Source organism: Echiichthys vipera (genome assembly GCF_963691815.1).
Source record: "Echiichthys vipera genome assembly, chromosome: 4".
NCBI lineage: Eukaryota > Metazoa > Chordata > Actinopteri > Perciformes > Trachinidae > Echiichthys > Echiichthys vipera.
In genome coordinates this window covers 7082634-7099627 of record NC_139829.1, presented here as the reverse complement: position 1 = coordinate 7099627, position 16994 = coordinate 7082634, and the positions used below count along the sequence as shown (strand labels likewise).

Here is a 16994-nt window from a genome sequence, read left to right as displayed (position 1 = left end):
CTATGTTGTTTCTCCTGTTATCTTTTTCTTTCTCAACCACTTTGGTTTTCTTTCTGGAGGCAGCTGCCGTTTTAACAAAGGTCCAGCTGGGGTAGCCACAAGTTGTGAGGGCGCCTCTCAGGTGCTTGCGTTCTTCCCCTTGAGCTTGTGAGCTAGTGGGTACGTTATCAGCTCAATGCTGCAGTGTTCTGATAACGCCAAGCTTGTGTTCCAAAGGGTGGTGAGAGTCAAAAAGTAGATATTGATCCGTGTGAGTGGGTTTTCTGTATACCCCTATGTGGAGGCTCCTGTCATTCTCCATATGGACGTCACAGTCCAAGAAGGGCAAGCTGTTGTCCTTAACTTCCTCTCTGGTGAACTTGATGTTTCTGTCCACTGAGTTGATATGTTCAGTAAAAGTTAGCACCTCTTTGGATTTGATCTTAACCCATGTGTCGTCCACATATCTGAACCAATGGCTTGGGGTTACTCCTTTAAAGGAGTTCAAAGCCTTGCCCTCTACCTCCTCCATGTACAGATTTGCCACAATAGGGGATACTGGTGAACCCATGGCACAGCCGTGTTTCTGTCTGTAAAAAATGCCATTAAACTGGAAATATGTGGTATTCAGGCACAAATCCAGAAGTTGGCAAATGTGGTCTGGTTTGAGATTTGTTCGGTTTTGTAAGGAAATGTCCTGTGTGAGCCGCTCTCTTACCGTGGCCAAGGCCTCCATGGTTGGAATACAGGTGACCAAGGAAGTCACATCGTAGGACACCATGGTTTCATCTGGATCCATTTTTAGGTCTTGGACTTTGTTCACAAAGTCCATGGAGTTTTGGATGTGGCGTGGGGTGTTTCCCACCAGTGGTGCCAGAATATTGGCAACATGCTTGGCAATGTTATAAGTGACAGAGTTTATGCTGCTGACAATGGGCCTGAGCGGGGCCCCTTCTTTATGGATTTTTGGGAGTCCATATAAGCAGGGGGTTGAGTCCTGGGGGTAAAGCCTGTAATACTGTGGTTTGCTAATGACTCCTTCTTTTTGTAGTTGCTGTAGACATTCTATCACCTTCTTTTTGTAACCGCTGGTAGGGTCTCGTTTCAGAGTTTCATAAGTGTTAGAGCCACTGAGACTAGTACATCCGAAGGACAGAACACCACACCACCACAAAAGCAACCTGGTTTATGCTGGTTTATGCTGTCCAATGCAACGAGGAATGCAAAGATCTTTACATTGGAGAAACAAAACAACCACTGAATAAACGCATGGCCCAACACAGGAGAGCTAACTCCTCAGGCCTGGACTCGGCTGTCCACTTACACCTCAAGGAGAAAGCCCACTCCTTTGATGACAGCAATGTCCAAATCTTGGACAGAGAGGACAGATGGTTTGAAAGAGGAGTAAAAGTGGAGAAACCATCGCTAAACAGAGGAGGGGGTCTGAGACACCACTTATCTCCAATTTACAATGCCGCCCTTTCATCCCTTCCCAGGAGATTCAACAATCTAACCTCAAAGGACAACTGTTCACACATGGCCCGGGTGACCCCAACGTGTTGTTCAGACTCAATAGAGCACTAACGAAGTCGAAACCAACTGCCCACCAACGACTGTCACTCTAACGACGGGCGTGGGCACTTGGAGCACAAAGGGTGTCAGTGACATTATCGGCCTTGTGAGAGGTTAAATACCTGGATCTCCACACCAGTTAGTTGGACCAGTCCCAGCCTGGTCAGATGCGTACATGAACTGATGAAGCCTCTTGGATGAGAGGTGAAACGTCTTCCTAGACAAACAACCAGTCCAGTTGTTTTTGACTGAAATTGCTTTGAGGATATGTTTTTATTGTTTTGTCAGTCAGGACGGATTTATGAAACATGAAGGCGATACTTTCACAACTCTCTCTGCACTTGTTCCCTATCATTTGCGTTTCTGTCGTTTTATTCTCGTCATCAGTAAATCGGATCAGCATAGCAAATGCAATTTGTTGTTCAGTGAGAATTTTGTGCGGCTGCGTTACCTTCCCCCTGTAGCAGTAACCTCTCGTGACTTTGTCCTAGTTCATTTCCATCACACGTAATTTACTTGAGTCTAATGACATCCGTGAGACTCTGCAGCATCAGAGGGAACAGAGCAGCACTTCATGCAGATAATTGTCTCAGTGACAGTTTTGCCCCATGGCCTCTGGCATCAGCATTTGACTGTTATATTTTGCAGAGAAACACATAAGCTCACGCAGGAGCTGCAGCTGAGTATCATGGGTACTGTGGGGAAGCCAAGTGACCTCTAGAAAGTATAAAATCCCGTTCCTAAAAATATCACAGTTTTATCACATGAACTCTGGAGAATCTGTCTGGACGTGTCTGGAATTTTCTTTTCACACATGCAGATTGTCCATGTCAGACACTTTCTTACTTACTGAAAAAACTCTGTTTGGTTTAGGCAAGAAGTAGGTCCTTGAATTTGTCTGATGATTTCCGCATCAGCCGTTAATGACAAAAGTTCTTGAATCTCGTTGACACTCCAGTCAGGCATTTTTGTTGCCTTATTCGTGTACATTACCCTTTTTCTGCAACCTCGGGTGTTTCTACCATGTGGAAAAATGGTAGAAACACCCGAATTGAAGAAAAAGGGTGATCAGCGGGCTCACTGTGGACACACATGGGCTCAATCAGACATTACACAGACTTTGTAGTAGGGAGTTAGAAGGATAAAGTCCCTTTAATGTCCGGTCCAACTGATTCGGACAGTTGCGTTCTCACATACAACTCCTCCGCGTAATGTCTAGAAAACTTCTCGGTTGCAGTACATGTGTGAAAGTGGCTTTAGAGGAATAGACTCTGGGCTGGAAAGTTGCTGGTTCAATAGAGGAAAACTGAAAAAGGAGTTCTTGCAACTCTTATTTTGTCATGTAAACCTAAACCTAAAATCCTACGTTTTTCTAAGCAACCCCCTGAACCCACACTTCACTCTCGTCCCATCTGGCCGCAGATACAGGGTGTTAGACTGGAGGAAAGCTAATTTTAAAAGAAGTTTTGTTCCCTCAGCGATCACAGTGCTAAACAAAAATATGTAGATCATGGCTATGTGCTGTCTACTGTATATGTCTATATGTTGTTCTGGGGATATGTGAGACAATAAAGCACCTAAAAACTTCCCAGGTTAAATAGAGATTATATATATCTGAGGCACATGTAAAGGACCTCAGACAGTTTAGAGACCTCGCTGTAGGTCCAGCCGACGGGCTCCTGGGATGCAAGAGATGTCCCAGTGTTTAGAGGAGAGAGCATCTGGTCATCCTCACAGGCCTGAGGGCAGAGTTGGAGGATCTGTGTGTCCAGAGTGGGGGGTTCAGAACAAACCAAACCATCCAGGCAGATGGTCAGTACTGACCAGAGAGAGTGAAAGCACAAGAGGGAGGATGGGATGGTGAAGGGGGAGAACAGAGCAGAGGAGAGGGTATTGGAGTGCCAGCTGTTCTCTCACTCGTTCTCCCCCCTGAGAGAGAACAGCCACGGGCAAATCCACCATCCACATCTCCAGGGAACCACCAGGTTTAGACAATACATTAGTGATCTAATAGGGTTAGTTCACCCAAATTATGAAAGCTAATATTGTTTTTCACCTTTAGCTGCTGTAGCCAGGAAGGTTTTTTTTTTGATCATCTTGGATGATCCAGTAAAGAACAGAACCTGATATAAATTAGACTCAATATAATTTGAATCTGGCCCGACTCATGTCTCGGACCAGCAAAGACTGGATATCATGGGCAAATAAAACCCATACTAGCTGTGTGCCTAGATGCCACTAAAAGTAAGTGAAAGTTTCAGTGAACTGATGTAAAAACCAAAAAATAAAATAAAGAAGGAATGCTCCGTCAGCATCTCTTCTTTGCTTCCGCTGCATTGTGTCGGGGCTGAAAAGAAGATGACATCAACGATACATTAATGTGCTCTTAAATGAGAGCGTGTGTCCCAACGGGGTGACTACCACAGCCAACACCTGTCCTCACACACACTGGTGTCTCTGTTAGCGACCGTTTCCCAGGAAAGACACAATCTGACACACACTGTCGACACATGCCGCTGTGGTCGGACTTTCATTTGTTCCAAGTGTCATGTCAGACTTTAAACTGTCTTCTGGGGAGTGCAGTGAGTTCAGGAAGAAAATGAGGTATTAGAGTTTTATACATTCTTTTGTGTACTCCAGGGTTGTGTTGTTTTGTTGTTGTTGTTGTTGTGCTCTGACGGTGACCCTCGGTGCTTGAACTTGCTCCAGGCACACACACACAGAGGATTACCATATGGGAAGCAGAGCACTGGGAGGGGAAACGAGCCGTGTGTTAACTCCATTGTTCCTCCGGCCTTTTGCCTCGCTGCATCAGAAGAAACAACAGCAGAAAGAAAGAAAAGGGGGAGGTGGAGGGATGTTAAAGGAAGAAGCCATGGAAGGGAGGGGCGGGGTTGTGTGTCTGTCTGGCTGAATGGGAAAATGCCATGTGTTATTGCGATCGTGTTTGGGTGTGATATCTGTCTCATTGTCTCCATTTTTTCTTGTCATCATGTTTCTTGCAGCTGGGATGAACATGAGTCCTGTGTCTCGGCTCAAGAAGACCTGGAGTAAAGTCAAAACGGCCAAGTTTGACATCTTAGAAGTAAGTTTGCTTGAAAAGATTTAAATTACACATTCAGTTGTGAAACTCAACAGATGTGCATGCGTTTTATTCTGCAGCACTTAAAAGACACAAAGGGAAAAATTAGGTTCTTATGTTAAAGATTATGGATATAATAGACCCTCAGCCACATGTTTGTCAGAAGAATTATCAGGGCCGTCCAGAAAAATGCATTTATAAAATAAAGGTAAAATGTCAAGAACAAAATTTAACTTTCAGTACTAGTGCCAGAAAAAATCAGAGGAATTGTTCTTTTTGTTTGTGAATAAAGTCAAAATGTCAATAACAAAGACAGACATTGAGAAAAAAATGTTAAAAATAAAGCCACAATATCAAGAATAAAGTCCCAATGTCAAATGAAGCCAAAATGTTAAGAACAAAGTAGAAAAACGCTGGGTATAAAGTCAAAACACTGAGGCTCTTCTGTAGATATTTGATATACAACATCTTTAGCTTAAACGTCTCCTGTTGTCTTCAATCCACTTGCTATCGTCCGACTCTCGCTGAGCGTTATTTCCTGTGCACACACACATCGACAGCTCCGCGGTTTTGTTTTTGTTACACTGTTAACACTGATGACTAACCGTGTTGTGGGCGTGTGGGGGAGCTTCTTATTCTTTTGTCAGTGTGTCGTTGGGTTTAGTGCAGTGATAAAGGCCGATGAACACAGAAAGCTGGTGCGAACACCGACCTGAGTGGGAGAGCAGAGATTTGACTGACTCACACAGATCTCACATAGATTTCTAAACACACAGATTTGATTCCATCACTTTAAGGTAGCATTATTGAACATGTAAAGACACTGAAGCTTCTGCAATTACTGATAAAAAGATTTGGTTGTATTTGGTTGCAAGAAATACAGGTTCTATTTCATCCTTCCTGATCATCCGGGATTCATAGAACCGGAGTTACCTTCTTAAGTTTCGTTTAGTTTCAGCCCCAAAAAAAGCACAATTTTGCCCCAATTTTTTACATGATTGCTTGTTAAAACTCACATTATAGCAGCCTTAAATTGGTCTCATGGGTAACATTTTTGCATGACATAGTCAGAGACATCCTTTCAGCTTTCTTCTGGGGAATAGTTTTTTTCAGTTTTTCTCCAAAGATAAACCAAAAGTAAAGCAAAAGAAATCCCCTTGCCTACCACGATCCTCTATCTATTAATAGAGATGTACGGTACCCGAGGAGACCCCAGATACTGCAGGGAAACTGCTCTCAGCCCAACAGGCCTTCAGCCGGCCCTTTTGAATAACGAGATCTGAGGCGGAGAGTCGGGCTGGGACCGTCTGTGGGATCTGAAAAGCTTTCAAAGATTCACTTCTTTAGGTTCCCTTCATGTCTCTGCTGTTCGTCCCTCTGTCTGTCAATCACACGCGTCCTCACCTCTTTACTCTTTTGATGATTTCCTTTTACTCTTCCTCTTTTGTCCCCGTGAGATTCATTTGAGGTGAACCCTGAGCTTCTGTCGTCCCACAGAGTCTTGATTGGCTGTGTGGAGTTAATGTGGGTTTGTTGGAGGTCGCAGACCGCATCACATCACTCAGACAGGCTTAAGTTGCAACACTGAGGGTTTGGTTTTCTAAACTTAGTACAGGATGGAGGAATCTGAATTTTGAGGAAGGAAACGCATTTTATTGCTTTTTCTTTTCTATTTTTTTATGCAATTAATGACTTTCATCATCATTCTAAATGCATCACTTTACATTAGAGCGACTATGATTGGTTGATTATTCTATATACAGAAAATTAATTGCCTACTATTTTTAACTTTCACTTTGGGCTCTACTACAACTACGATGAATACTCAAAATAAAGGACAGATTAATTGATAATGAAAATAATAGTTGGTTGCAGCCCTTCTTTAAATTAACAATTTATTGTCAAATAACTAAAATAATATGTGCACATGTCAAAAACAAGTTGAGAAATGCAAATTAAATGTTCTGAGAGACCAAGGGCAATAACATAAAATGGAAAAGAAGCATCAAATCCTCACGTTGGAGAAACTGAAACTAGCCAATAGTTTTCAGTTTTGATCGATGAAAGACTAAATGGCTGTTAATCAATCAGTTTTTTATGTTCTGTCAGCAAATCAATTCACAAACTTTCAGTGTCCTATGACCCTCGATTGCAGACCAGTATCGTATGTTTGACTCCTCAGATCCACTCTCTCTTTTATCGGCTCTCCTCACGTGTGTTTGTTTGTGATCAGAGGTTAGCCTGCACTCAAACTTAACGCCGTATCTTTCTATCCACAGCACCAGATGGATCCTTCCAGCAACTTCTACAACTACAGAACAGCGCTGAGAGGAGCCACACAGAGGTCGATCACTGCCAACAGTAGCAGAGAGAAGGTGAGGCCTCAGCAACACGCTGTCAGACACAATATGGGACTTAAGTGGTGGGAGCAGATACATATTCTGACACACACACACACACACACACACACACGCACACGCACAGGCGCACAGGCACACACACACACACACACACGTAATACCCCACCCCCCTGTCTACATAGGAACAAGACGCCCAAATTCAAAGTCAGCTTTTAGTAATTATGGGTCTTTTTTGGGGGGTTTGCATCTATTTTTCTATATTTTACATTTCTATGTCATTGTTTTGTTTCTCTCTGTGATCATTTTACATCTATTTACAATCATTTTGCATGCCTTTTGTTGTCATTTTCTTTTTTTGTCTCTATGTGGTCGTTTTGTGTCCATTTTCAGTCATTTAGCATCTCTTCATGGTCTTTTGCATCCCTGTAGTCATTTTTTGTCTCTTTGTGTATACCTTTGGTCATTTAGCATCTCTTAGTGATCATTTTTTGCCCCTGACTTTATGGGTCCCTGGGCCCTGTTGGCCCGTTCAGTAATCCATGGGTGGGAGCACATGTTTTCTGATTTTTTTAACATTAGAATATAATCTCAACTTTTTTCAGTTGGGCTCACTTGTAGCCTACCTATGATGGGCAGAACTGAAGAGTGCAATTTCTAAAAATGTCAAATGCTGAAATTCTAGCAAAACCACCACCAGCAACACTGGGAAATCAGGTCAAGTGTTGGATAAAGTCTGCATCTACTCAAGTAACGGGCACTTAATGGAGTGCACTTTGCCAAAGCGTTTGTGACGCATCGAGTAGCCACAGTTTATATAAACTCCCAAAGTTTGAACATCTGCACTCCAGACTTTGGTTTCAACATCCAGTGAATACCCGAGGGTTCAGAGCCTTGCTAAAGAGTACTTGACAGCTGCTGAAAAAAAAAAAATATATAAAGTGACCTTTCAGTTTGAGAATAAGTACTATGTGCTGACTCTGGTTATGTAAGAAGTTGAGATGGTTATCACACTGACTTTCTCATCACGCTCTGCACATCTGAACTTGAAGGATAGGAAGGCGAAGCAGAAAACCAAACCACTGCGTTGTCCCTTGTTGTGTGTTGTTATCGTCTGGGAGCTGCGTTCCCGTCGTGTTTAAGGTCACAGTAGTGGACTTGGTCAAGGGACAGAGGTTACATAACAGCATAGCTCCGAGGGGACGTTATAAGTGGGTCAGGATATGAGAAAGTTCTCCGTTTCATCCTTGTTGTGTTCTCCTCGACGAGGGAACAAGAACACGCGAGCGCCTGCCAGGTCACATAGTGTTCTCCACTGCTTCTTGAGTTGCCCACCCTGCTGACTGAGTTTGAACCTTGTAGGGCAGCCAGGCGATCGTGGTAAGTCTCCCCTGATACATCATTTGTTGAACAAGTGTGTTTTCATGGAGACAGAGTGTACTGTCAATATGTATCTGGCTCGCTGACGTTTGTGAGGGATGTTTTTTTGGAGCTCAGAAATGCAAACATACCCTGGACAAAGAGGTCGGGGCCAAGAAAAAGGAAAGTTCCCAAGAAGTCTGGTATGTTCTTGTACTTGTGACCTCTCCTTTTAGGGAGGGGTGGAGGGCTTGTTTATGATCTCCTCCAGGCATCCACTGGGCTGTTGACTCTGTCAGAGGAGCAACAAAGCCAACATTTAGGCTCCTTTCATTCTGTTTGGCTGTTGTGTGCTGTGAGGACAGAAAGTGGATTATGTTGACTAATTTACTTGAAATAACAGTTTGACTAAATGCCAAAGCAGACGTTCACATTCGGTTGTGCCCAGTGGAGAAAATATTCCAAATGATACTTAGTTACACACCAAACATAATACATAAATCCAATAATAATCCAATAGTAATAATGCAAATCAATAAAATATAAATAAAGAAAATAATAATGCAAAAATGCAAATAAAAGATAAAAATAATAAACTTAATACTGCACTTCAAAGCGATTTCCCCTATAGTAAGAAAACAATAACTGATCAGCTGGTTTTAAACATCTTGAATCATCTCTGAACACAAAGATATACTAGTGAATAGATTTCAGCAGCTTTTAATAGACACAGGTCTATTTTTGGATCCAGACCTGACGCCTTTCTGGCTCCAGACCCTCAACATCCCCCCGTGTGTCCAGCTGTGTCAACGACTTCCTCTCTGTTCCTGCTGGGCGCCTTTTCTCTTTTCTCTCTCTCTCTAACAGCACAACATGTGTGCACAGATGTGTATGCACACATGACAACAGTCTTCAGATCATGCATACAGGCATGGCCCTGTAAACAACATCCTGCCCCTGCAGACCCCTCAGAGTACACCATGTGCAGACTTCCTGACTTCCCTGACATCAAGTAAACCCAAATTTTAGGTATAATGTGTAACGTTTCCGCATTAAAACGTCTGAAAAACGACCAGACCACACCTATGTGATATATTTTGAGTTGTGTATAGACTTACAGTGCAAGTCGCCCGGCAACAAAGTGAAAGAAAAACATGAGAGGGGAAGAACTAATGAGGAAAGTGTGTGTGTGAAACCTCTGACACAATCAGAATCACTAAAATTATACACAGAACCCAACAACACACTGCTCAGTCTGCTGCCCTTTCTCTGTATTTAAAAGCTCCACCATCATGAATGTTTGATCATCTTGGATTTGGGGGGGGGGGGCGGTGTTGGGACTGTCAGGGAAGAGCTGGTGTTTTTTTATTTATTTATAGGTCACTGTGTAATTGCAGTGATCTCTGGAAAAAAGTGATGTTTTATCTCTCAGCCTTAGCAACTGTGAAATGCCAGTTTGATATTACTCATGTTTCATTGTACGCCAGAGAGGAACGGAATATCCCACCAGCGCTTTAAAATTGACTCTAATTTGAATGGAGCCTGGTGCTTCTTCCCCACCTTGCTCTTGCTCCATCAACATCCATGTTTGCGCCCAGAGACGCAGTGACCTGAATCATTGTACAAGGGTTGTGATGAATTATTTAAGGGACTTTAAAGGGGGAATTCTTCTGTGATTAAAAAAACAAACCAAAAAAAACGCCCTCTCAACTCTCCTTTTCTCATTTTGTCCTGGGTATTTTCTTTCTTTAGGTTATTAAAGGTCGTATTTGTACACGCTGCTACAGGCCTGATGGACTGGAAAGCTAGTGGGTTTATGATCAGAAGAAGAAGAAGAAGGCTGTTTTATTCCCTGGAAATTGAACCAAAACATTATAAGAGATTCTCTTTGTCTATTGTAATCCTTTTTCCTTTGAATTGATGTTTATACTGATCACACACCTGTGAGTTATGTGGAAATTCCCCCCTCGTATCTTCCCAGTGGGATTAAATCTTTCTCTCTCTGCTGTTTTGCAGATTGTCATCCCTTTCTTCAGCCTGCTCATAAAAGACCTTTACTTCCTCAACGAGGGCTGTGCCAACCGGCTGCAGAGCGGACACGTCAACTTTGAGGTAAACTGAATTTTAAATTCCCCCGGAGGGACTTTTCTTTTAGAAACACATTACACCATATCATCTTTTTTTTCCCATGTCAAAAAATGTCAGTTTACTACACATGACTACGGATTTGTTGCTATTTATTTCCACTTCCCTAAAGAGAGAATGAAGAAGTAAGACCTGAGTGTGTAAAGATCAGCTGTGTTTCCATGGAACAAACACACTGACCAGAGACTTTCCACTGGTCTCTGGTCACAGCTTTTGAATCAGACACTATTTAAGGATTCATTCTGGGAAAGTCCTTTTTCTGTCCCGTCCACGTCAGGACAGCTGACTATGACCACAGTACGTGAGGGCACAGTGCAGCTTCAGTGGAGCCCTGCAAGGATTTATACGTCGCTCATAGACAGAGTAGAGATTTTATCGTCAAGTCAGCTGTGCATAAACATGTTGAATCCCTCTGAATATTAACCCATAGTTTCTCTTTTTCTTTGATTTCAGAAATTCTGGGAATTGGCCAAACAAGTGAGCGAGTTCATGGCGTGGAAGAAAGTGGAGTGTCCGTTTGAGAAGGACCGCAAGATCCTGCAGTACCTGCTGACTGCTCCAGTGTTCACTGAAGATGGTACGTTCATCAGTGAATGGATGAATTCTATAGGAGCAAATCTTTCTCGTCAGTTAGATGTCTAAAGCATCGCTTGCAGTGACCTGGATCATGTGTTTTTGTTTTAATCCTGTGACTGTCCATGCTGTCAGTAAGAGTGAACTGAAACTGTATTCTGGATAAAAATAAATAACAGCAGAAAACACATTATACACCCAAATATAGCAGAATACAGACAGCAGAATTACTCTTTTCCTACTGAGCCTTAAATGCACACACACACACACACACACACACACACACACACACACACACACACACACACACACACACACACACACACACACACACACACACACCTCATACTGGAGCACAGTGCTGATAGTTTCTACTTTAATCTACATCAAAGTCTTGTGTCACTGGCTCCAGCTCTTATCAGCATCTTATCACAGAGAGACAGGGAGGTCTGGAAAACCCTCCTGACCGAACTGCCCAATGAGCTGTGAGCGCTGCACTGCTCTACAGCCGACGCAATCAACCTTGGGTGACAGTGTTGGGTGATAGTGAACATCCTCCTGTCATCCGATCTGTGGAAGTGATGACTGCTGATTTTAAATGAGGGTTAACTGTCGATTCCTGTCGTTGAGCTGATTCACATATTCTAAAGACGCCGCAGAGACACTTAAATAGCTTTTTTAAGGCTCCAAATGAAATGGATTAATGGTTATGTTTGTTGTATTTTTATGTTTTTCTGCCCGTAAGAAAAAAATAACATCCAGAGGCTTGCAAGTTCCATCGTCTCAGTCACAACCCTGACTAAAGAGACTCATTAACATAAAAACGATTAGGTCTTGAGTGATGGAGAATCTCAAAGACAAATGTTCCACAACAGCAGAGAATATTGATAGAACTTTTAATATAATTTCAAGTATTATATGTTGAATTTTTATGTTTTTTTTCCAGTTTCTACAGATCGGGTTCAGTCAGAAATATGCGTCCCAAGCAACACTTTAGTTTCTGTTTTCCTTTGCAAAAACACTGTTTATCACAAAAAAATGCTTCCATTAATAGGAATGTGTCAGATAGAGCCTTAACTTCAAAAAGTCATTGTAGAAAAGCTAATTTTCCTTATGATGTTCTTGTTGCAGCGTTATATCTGGCATCGTACGAGAGCGAAGGTCCTGAGAACAACATGGAGAAGGACAGATGGAAGTCTCTGAGGTGTGTATGAACTCCCCCTGTCACCCTCTACACACACACACACACACACACACACACACACACACACACACACACACACACACACACACACACACACACTCACCCTCAGGGCTCTGGAGTCTTTCAATCACGTCTGTCACCCCACATCACCCTCTTGTCTCTCCGCTGACCAGGCAGGCCCAGAGGGATGTAGGTCACAGTGATGCTGACCCGCACGCTATTCAATAAATGCATTAAACACACAGGTGCTCATCACTCTTCTTTGTCACACAATTGCACAGATGCACGCAAAGGACATCAGTCATTTTCACGCAATTACATCCTTCGCACACATACACAGCCCGTACCCTCTTATCACACTGTGTGTGTGTCTGTGTGTGTGTGTGTGTGTGCGTGTGTTCGTGGTTACGTGTGTGTTCACGAAAGCCCCCGGAGAGCTGACAGACAGATATTTCTTATTGTTTCAGCATCACACGTTGAAGTTTAATTGACACCAACTGAGTCTGGGAGGTTTTTCGGGTTTTGCTGCGGGGACAAAATGAGCCGTCGAATAATTTGTTCTTTATTTCCTCAGTGTTCATTTAGAATTGGTCAACAATGTAAAACATTTAGATATTGTTAAATGTTATTTGTTCAGGAAAGCAGCCTTCTGAGCACCTTTGCAGAGTCAAATCAGTGCAAAATCCACACAGAAATGTTCTATTTTCATTCCAGCTTTAAAATATTAATATATCGCCGTTAGGTCAGTAATCTGTGAATTATTCCTTCTAAAATCAGTATCGGTTTTAAAAAATCCTGTATCCATCTGGCCCTTTTATAGAAGGACATCAGTCTCACGAAGAAGATAAAAAAAGAACTCTAAATGTGATGATTAACAGTTATGCTCCAGGTTGCCAAAAACAGGCCCCACACACCCAACCACCCACATGGAAACGTATGAATCACCTGCTGGCAGGGATCAGAGGTGAGAGCAGGTTTTGAATCCAGAGCCCTGTGAGTGTGTGTGTTGGGTTCAGCCCAGTCAGGGTGAATCCAGTCGTGCGCGTGTGTGTCACGTTCCCCGATCGTCTGCCAAACCCGCCCTGCGTCCCCCTGAGCTTTGCTTCTGCTGCGACACGATCTGTCACTTTCTTCTAGATGAGCTGCATCAGCAGAACGTGCAGCAGCACTGACTGTCTCTACACACTAATCAACCCTGGAAACACTGAAGACAAACTGTTGCTGCCGCTCACTCTGCTTTTCTTTTCTTTTCTTTTACTGTCAAATTTCCACCAAATTTGACCTTAAATCTGATATTTTAAAAATCTAATTGCTGGAGAGAAAAAGTCAGATGTTCTTTGCGTTTACGGAAGATATTAACATTAGGTACACTGTCGAAAAAGGCATAGTATAGTATGTCGAAAAAGTAAAAAATAAGTCAAAATATAATATGTCCCTAAAATTCATTATCAGTCATAGGATAGCCTGTCTAAAGCAGTCATGGCATCATTTATTGGAGTATAGTATAGTATGTCAAAAAAGTCCAAAATGCTCAAAAACATAAGAATTATTCTTGTAAATTGCTTTGAAAATTCAATAGTGCATTTTTCTCACGAATGATTGAAAAAAAATAGGGTCATTTTTTTTGTTGTTGGTTGTAGTCAACTTTGGGATTAAAACTCAACTAGAGTAAGTTGCACTAAAACGAATCCAAATCATTTTTCTTGTTAAAAATAAGACGTTCAGAGGGTCGCGCGGCGCTGCTGTAGCTGCACGTGCTCTGAATTATTCCACTCCACCCTACCCTTTGATGGTAACAGCAGTTCCTCTCTTGTCTCCACAGATCCACTCTGCTAAGCAGGGTCTAAACTTCTTAACGGAAGACACCAGACAAACCCCTGACGAGCAAGCGGCGCCCTGTCGACGCCGCTGCTCTCTGAACGAAGTATCCCCATGTTGGAAGGGAAACGACAATCTCTACTTTGGCTGGCGAGGATCTTTGTGTTCCCCGCAGCTTCAGATTTCTATCTGCTTTTCCTTACCCCTCTCGCTCTTTGTGCTGTATATTTCACGACAGCCATTTTTTCCTCTCTTTGTATGACTTTGTAGTCTTTTTTAAAAAAGAGAAATGCTACAAACATTCACAGTCAAAGCCAACGGGTGCTGAGTTTTCTCGTCTGAAGCATTTCGCCCCAATAAACCTTCATTACTTTGCTACTTTTCAACACGTTTTTTTTCCACTTAAGCTACAAAGTTAGCCGCTGGTTGGCTAACTCAACAGAAACGTTATGCTCGCACTGGTTCCACAAGCCAGCATCCTCTGTATGGAGAACTCACAGCTTGCCCGCAACACTGTTGTTTATCGTTAAGCTAGCCATCATTTGTAGTTTTGTTCCGTCTCCTTCCTTTTGTACGATATATGAGTATCTCTCTCTCCATGTTTCTGAAAGTGATGTTGATTGTGATGTGTAAGAAAATGCACTGGATGCATTTTAAAGAAGATGTAACTGAGTTTTTCTGTTTGTGCTGTACACAGTTTTGTGGTTTTCTCAAGCAGGAAACAACACTTCCTTGTTGTTTTATCTTTGATATGCTCGAGGCATCAGTAAACTTCAATCAGCGTGTTTCTTATACGGTTGAGCAGCAGCTACGTCACCCACGTCTTTCTGATGTTGCGATTGTGGAGTTGGACACTGTTTAATGCTCTGACAAGCACTTCATTTGAAGCGTACTGAGGCCTTTATGGAAGGTGTGATGACAGTGTTTCCTGTTGTTCCTGATAATCAGTGTTAAAATAGCCCCACTGCTGCTGAGAAGAGAAGAGAAGAGAAGCCGGGCTGAAGGCCACCACTCATACTGTACTTGGCCCTTTTGTTTCTGCTCTGATGTAGAAAATGAGTGTGCTTGTGCTGCCCCCTGGTGGTTCAGTCTGAAAAGTGAATGAATTTAATGTGGTCGAATAATGTGAACTGAGGATTTCTGTTTAAACCTGACACACGCATCTTTTATTTTTCATATCATTAAAAGTACAGTTTCCTCCCTATTTTTTTTATTTATAAAATCTATTTGTGTAGTCACATTATGTCCTCATGCCAATATTTACTTATATTTTAATGTTATTTAATTTTGTACCAGGTACATGACATGCTTAAGTAGTCTACTATTATTTTTATATACAAGTTTGAATGAGACAAGGTACTAGCTCAGAGTATGAAGTTAAATGACGGATGTCTGCTTTGCCTTGACTGCTCCTCCCTCAACACAGAGTGCTGTTGGGGTTTGTGTACATACTGTGTTTCTTTGTTTTTTTCCCTCCCTGTGTTCATTCATTTGTATTTGGACTGTTGAATGGAATCAAGGAACTGTTAATAAATGAATAAGTAGTGTTTAAAAAGAGAAAGTTAATAAAAAAATGTCTAAAAGTATCAATTGACTCTGTGGGTTTGTTTGTTTATAATTTGAATATGTGTAATAAGGAAAATTCACTTTTGATATTATCAAATACGTTACTATGACTAATATTTATTATGGCATACAGTGACTTTTTTACATACTGTACTATAACTTTTTACTTTTTATGACTTTAATGACTGTTACTATTCAGTGACTTTTTTCTGACCTTGTCAGTATGTCAAAAACGTCAAAGTATATTATGCCCCAAAAATGCTTAAATCAATGTCATAGAAAAGTGTGTCCAAAAAATAAGCCAATGTGTGTCGTATGTGGAAAAACTACAAAAAAAAGTCCAAATATCATGGCCTCCCTCGGGCATAAAAGGCACATTTTCAGAAGTTTTGTGGCATAAATTTTGGTAAGGCAAATTTGTGAAATCCAACGTTTTTTTATTCTGACATGTCTTTTATATTCATGTGATGCATTTTGCTCCCTTTGGTATTCCTCATGGCTGAAAACGTCCACGCACAAAACATTGCTTTAAAATCATTATATATCAATATTTTTATTCATTCATTTACATTCAATCATTTTCAGGATTTTAACCCTTTGAAGGACAGTTTTATTATTTTTAGTTTTAATTTTTCATCAGAAAAAAAAACATGAAATATGAAATATTTTCCATTTGATAAATAGTAGGCAATAGTATAGTATGTTGACAAAAGTTAGAAAAATGCCATAGTGTAGTATGTTAAAAAAGTCATAGTATATAAGTCGGGTGTCTATTCAGACAACTTCAATTAAGTGATGCATCAAAGTCAAAGTCAGCTTTATTGTCAATTCAGCAATATGTGCCAGACATACAGAGAAATTGAAAATACGTTTCTCTCTGACCCACGGTACAATAGTACAAAATATATGCAATAAATAAAATCAATTCTAAATAGTACAAGACAAAGGTAGCTGTTTGCCAGTCTGGTAGTACTGAAGAGGTTTTGTGAGGGGTGGCTTGGGTCACCCACAATGCTGGTTGCTTTGCAGGTGAGGCAGATTCCATAAAGGTCCAGGCGTGCAGGGAGCGGGACACTAATGATCTGACCAGCAACCTTCGTACCACACACTGATGAAGCTGGTCAGGATACTCTCGATGGTGCCCCGGTAGAAGGAGCACATGATGGGTGGGTGGGTGATGGGTGATGGGGGGGGGGCGCCGTTGGGACTTCTTGGCCAGTGATGCAGTGTTGATTGTCCAGGGGAGGTCCTCACTGATGTGCACCCCAACGGATCTGGTGCTGCTCACTCTCTACAGCAGAACCGTTGATGGCCAGGGGGGTTTAGGGGTGTGGCCTCT

The 16994-nt window shown here is 41.9% G+C and overlaps 1 protein-coding gene across 2 annotated transcripts in view; it reads left to right on the top strand.

Annotated features, from left to right (window-relative positions):
* The window catches only part of rasgef1ba (RasGEF domain family, member 1Ba), a 45001-nt gene extending 29329 nt beyond the window's left edge, over window positions 1–15672 (top strand). For both annotated transcript variants that reach the window (XM_083911652.1, XM_083911651.1), the window contains exons 9-14: window positions 4557–4636; window positions 6913–7008; window positions 10366–10461; window positions 10948–11071; window positions 12199–12271; window positions 14094–15672. In XM_083911652.1, coding sequence (XP_083767778.1) covers window positions 4557–4636; window positions 6913–7008; window positions 10366–10461; window positions 10948–11071; window positions 12199–12271; window positions 14094–14118 — 494 coding nt within the window. In that variant the 3' untranslated portion in view covers window positions 14119–15672. The remainder of the gene's footprint in view (window positions 1–4556; window positions 4637–6912; window positions 7009–10365; window positions 10462–10947; window positions 11072–12198; window positions 12272–14093) is intronic.
* Window positions 15673–16994: the final 1322 nt, after the last annotated feature.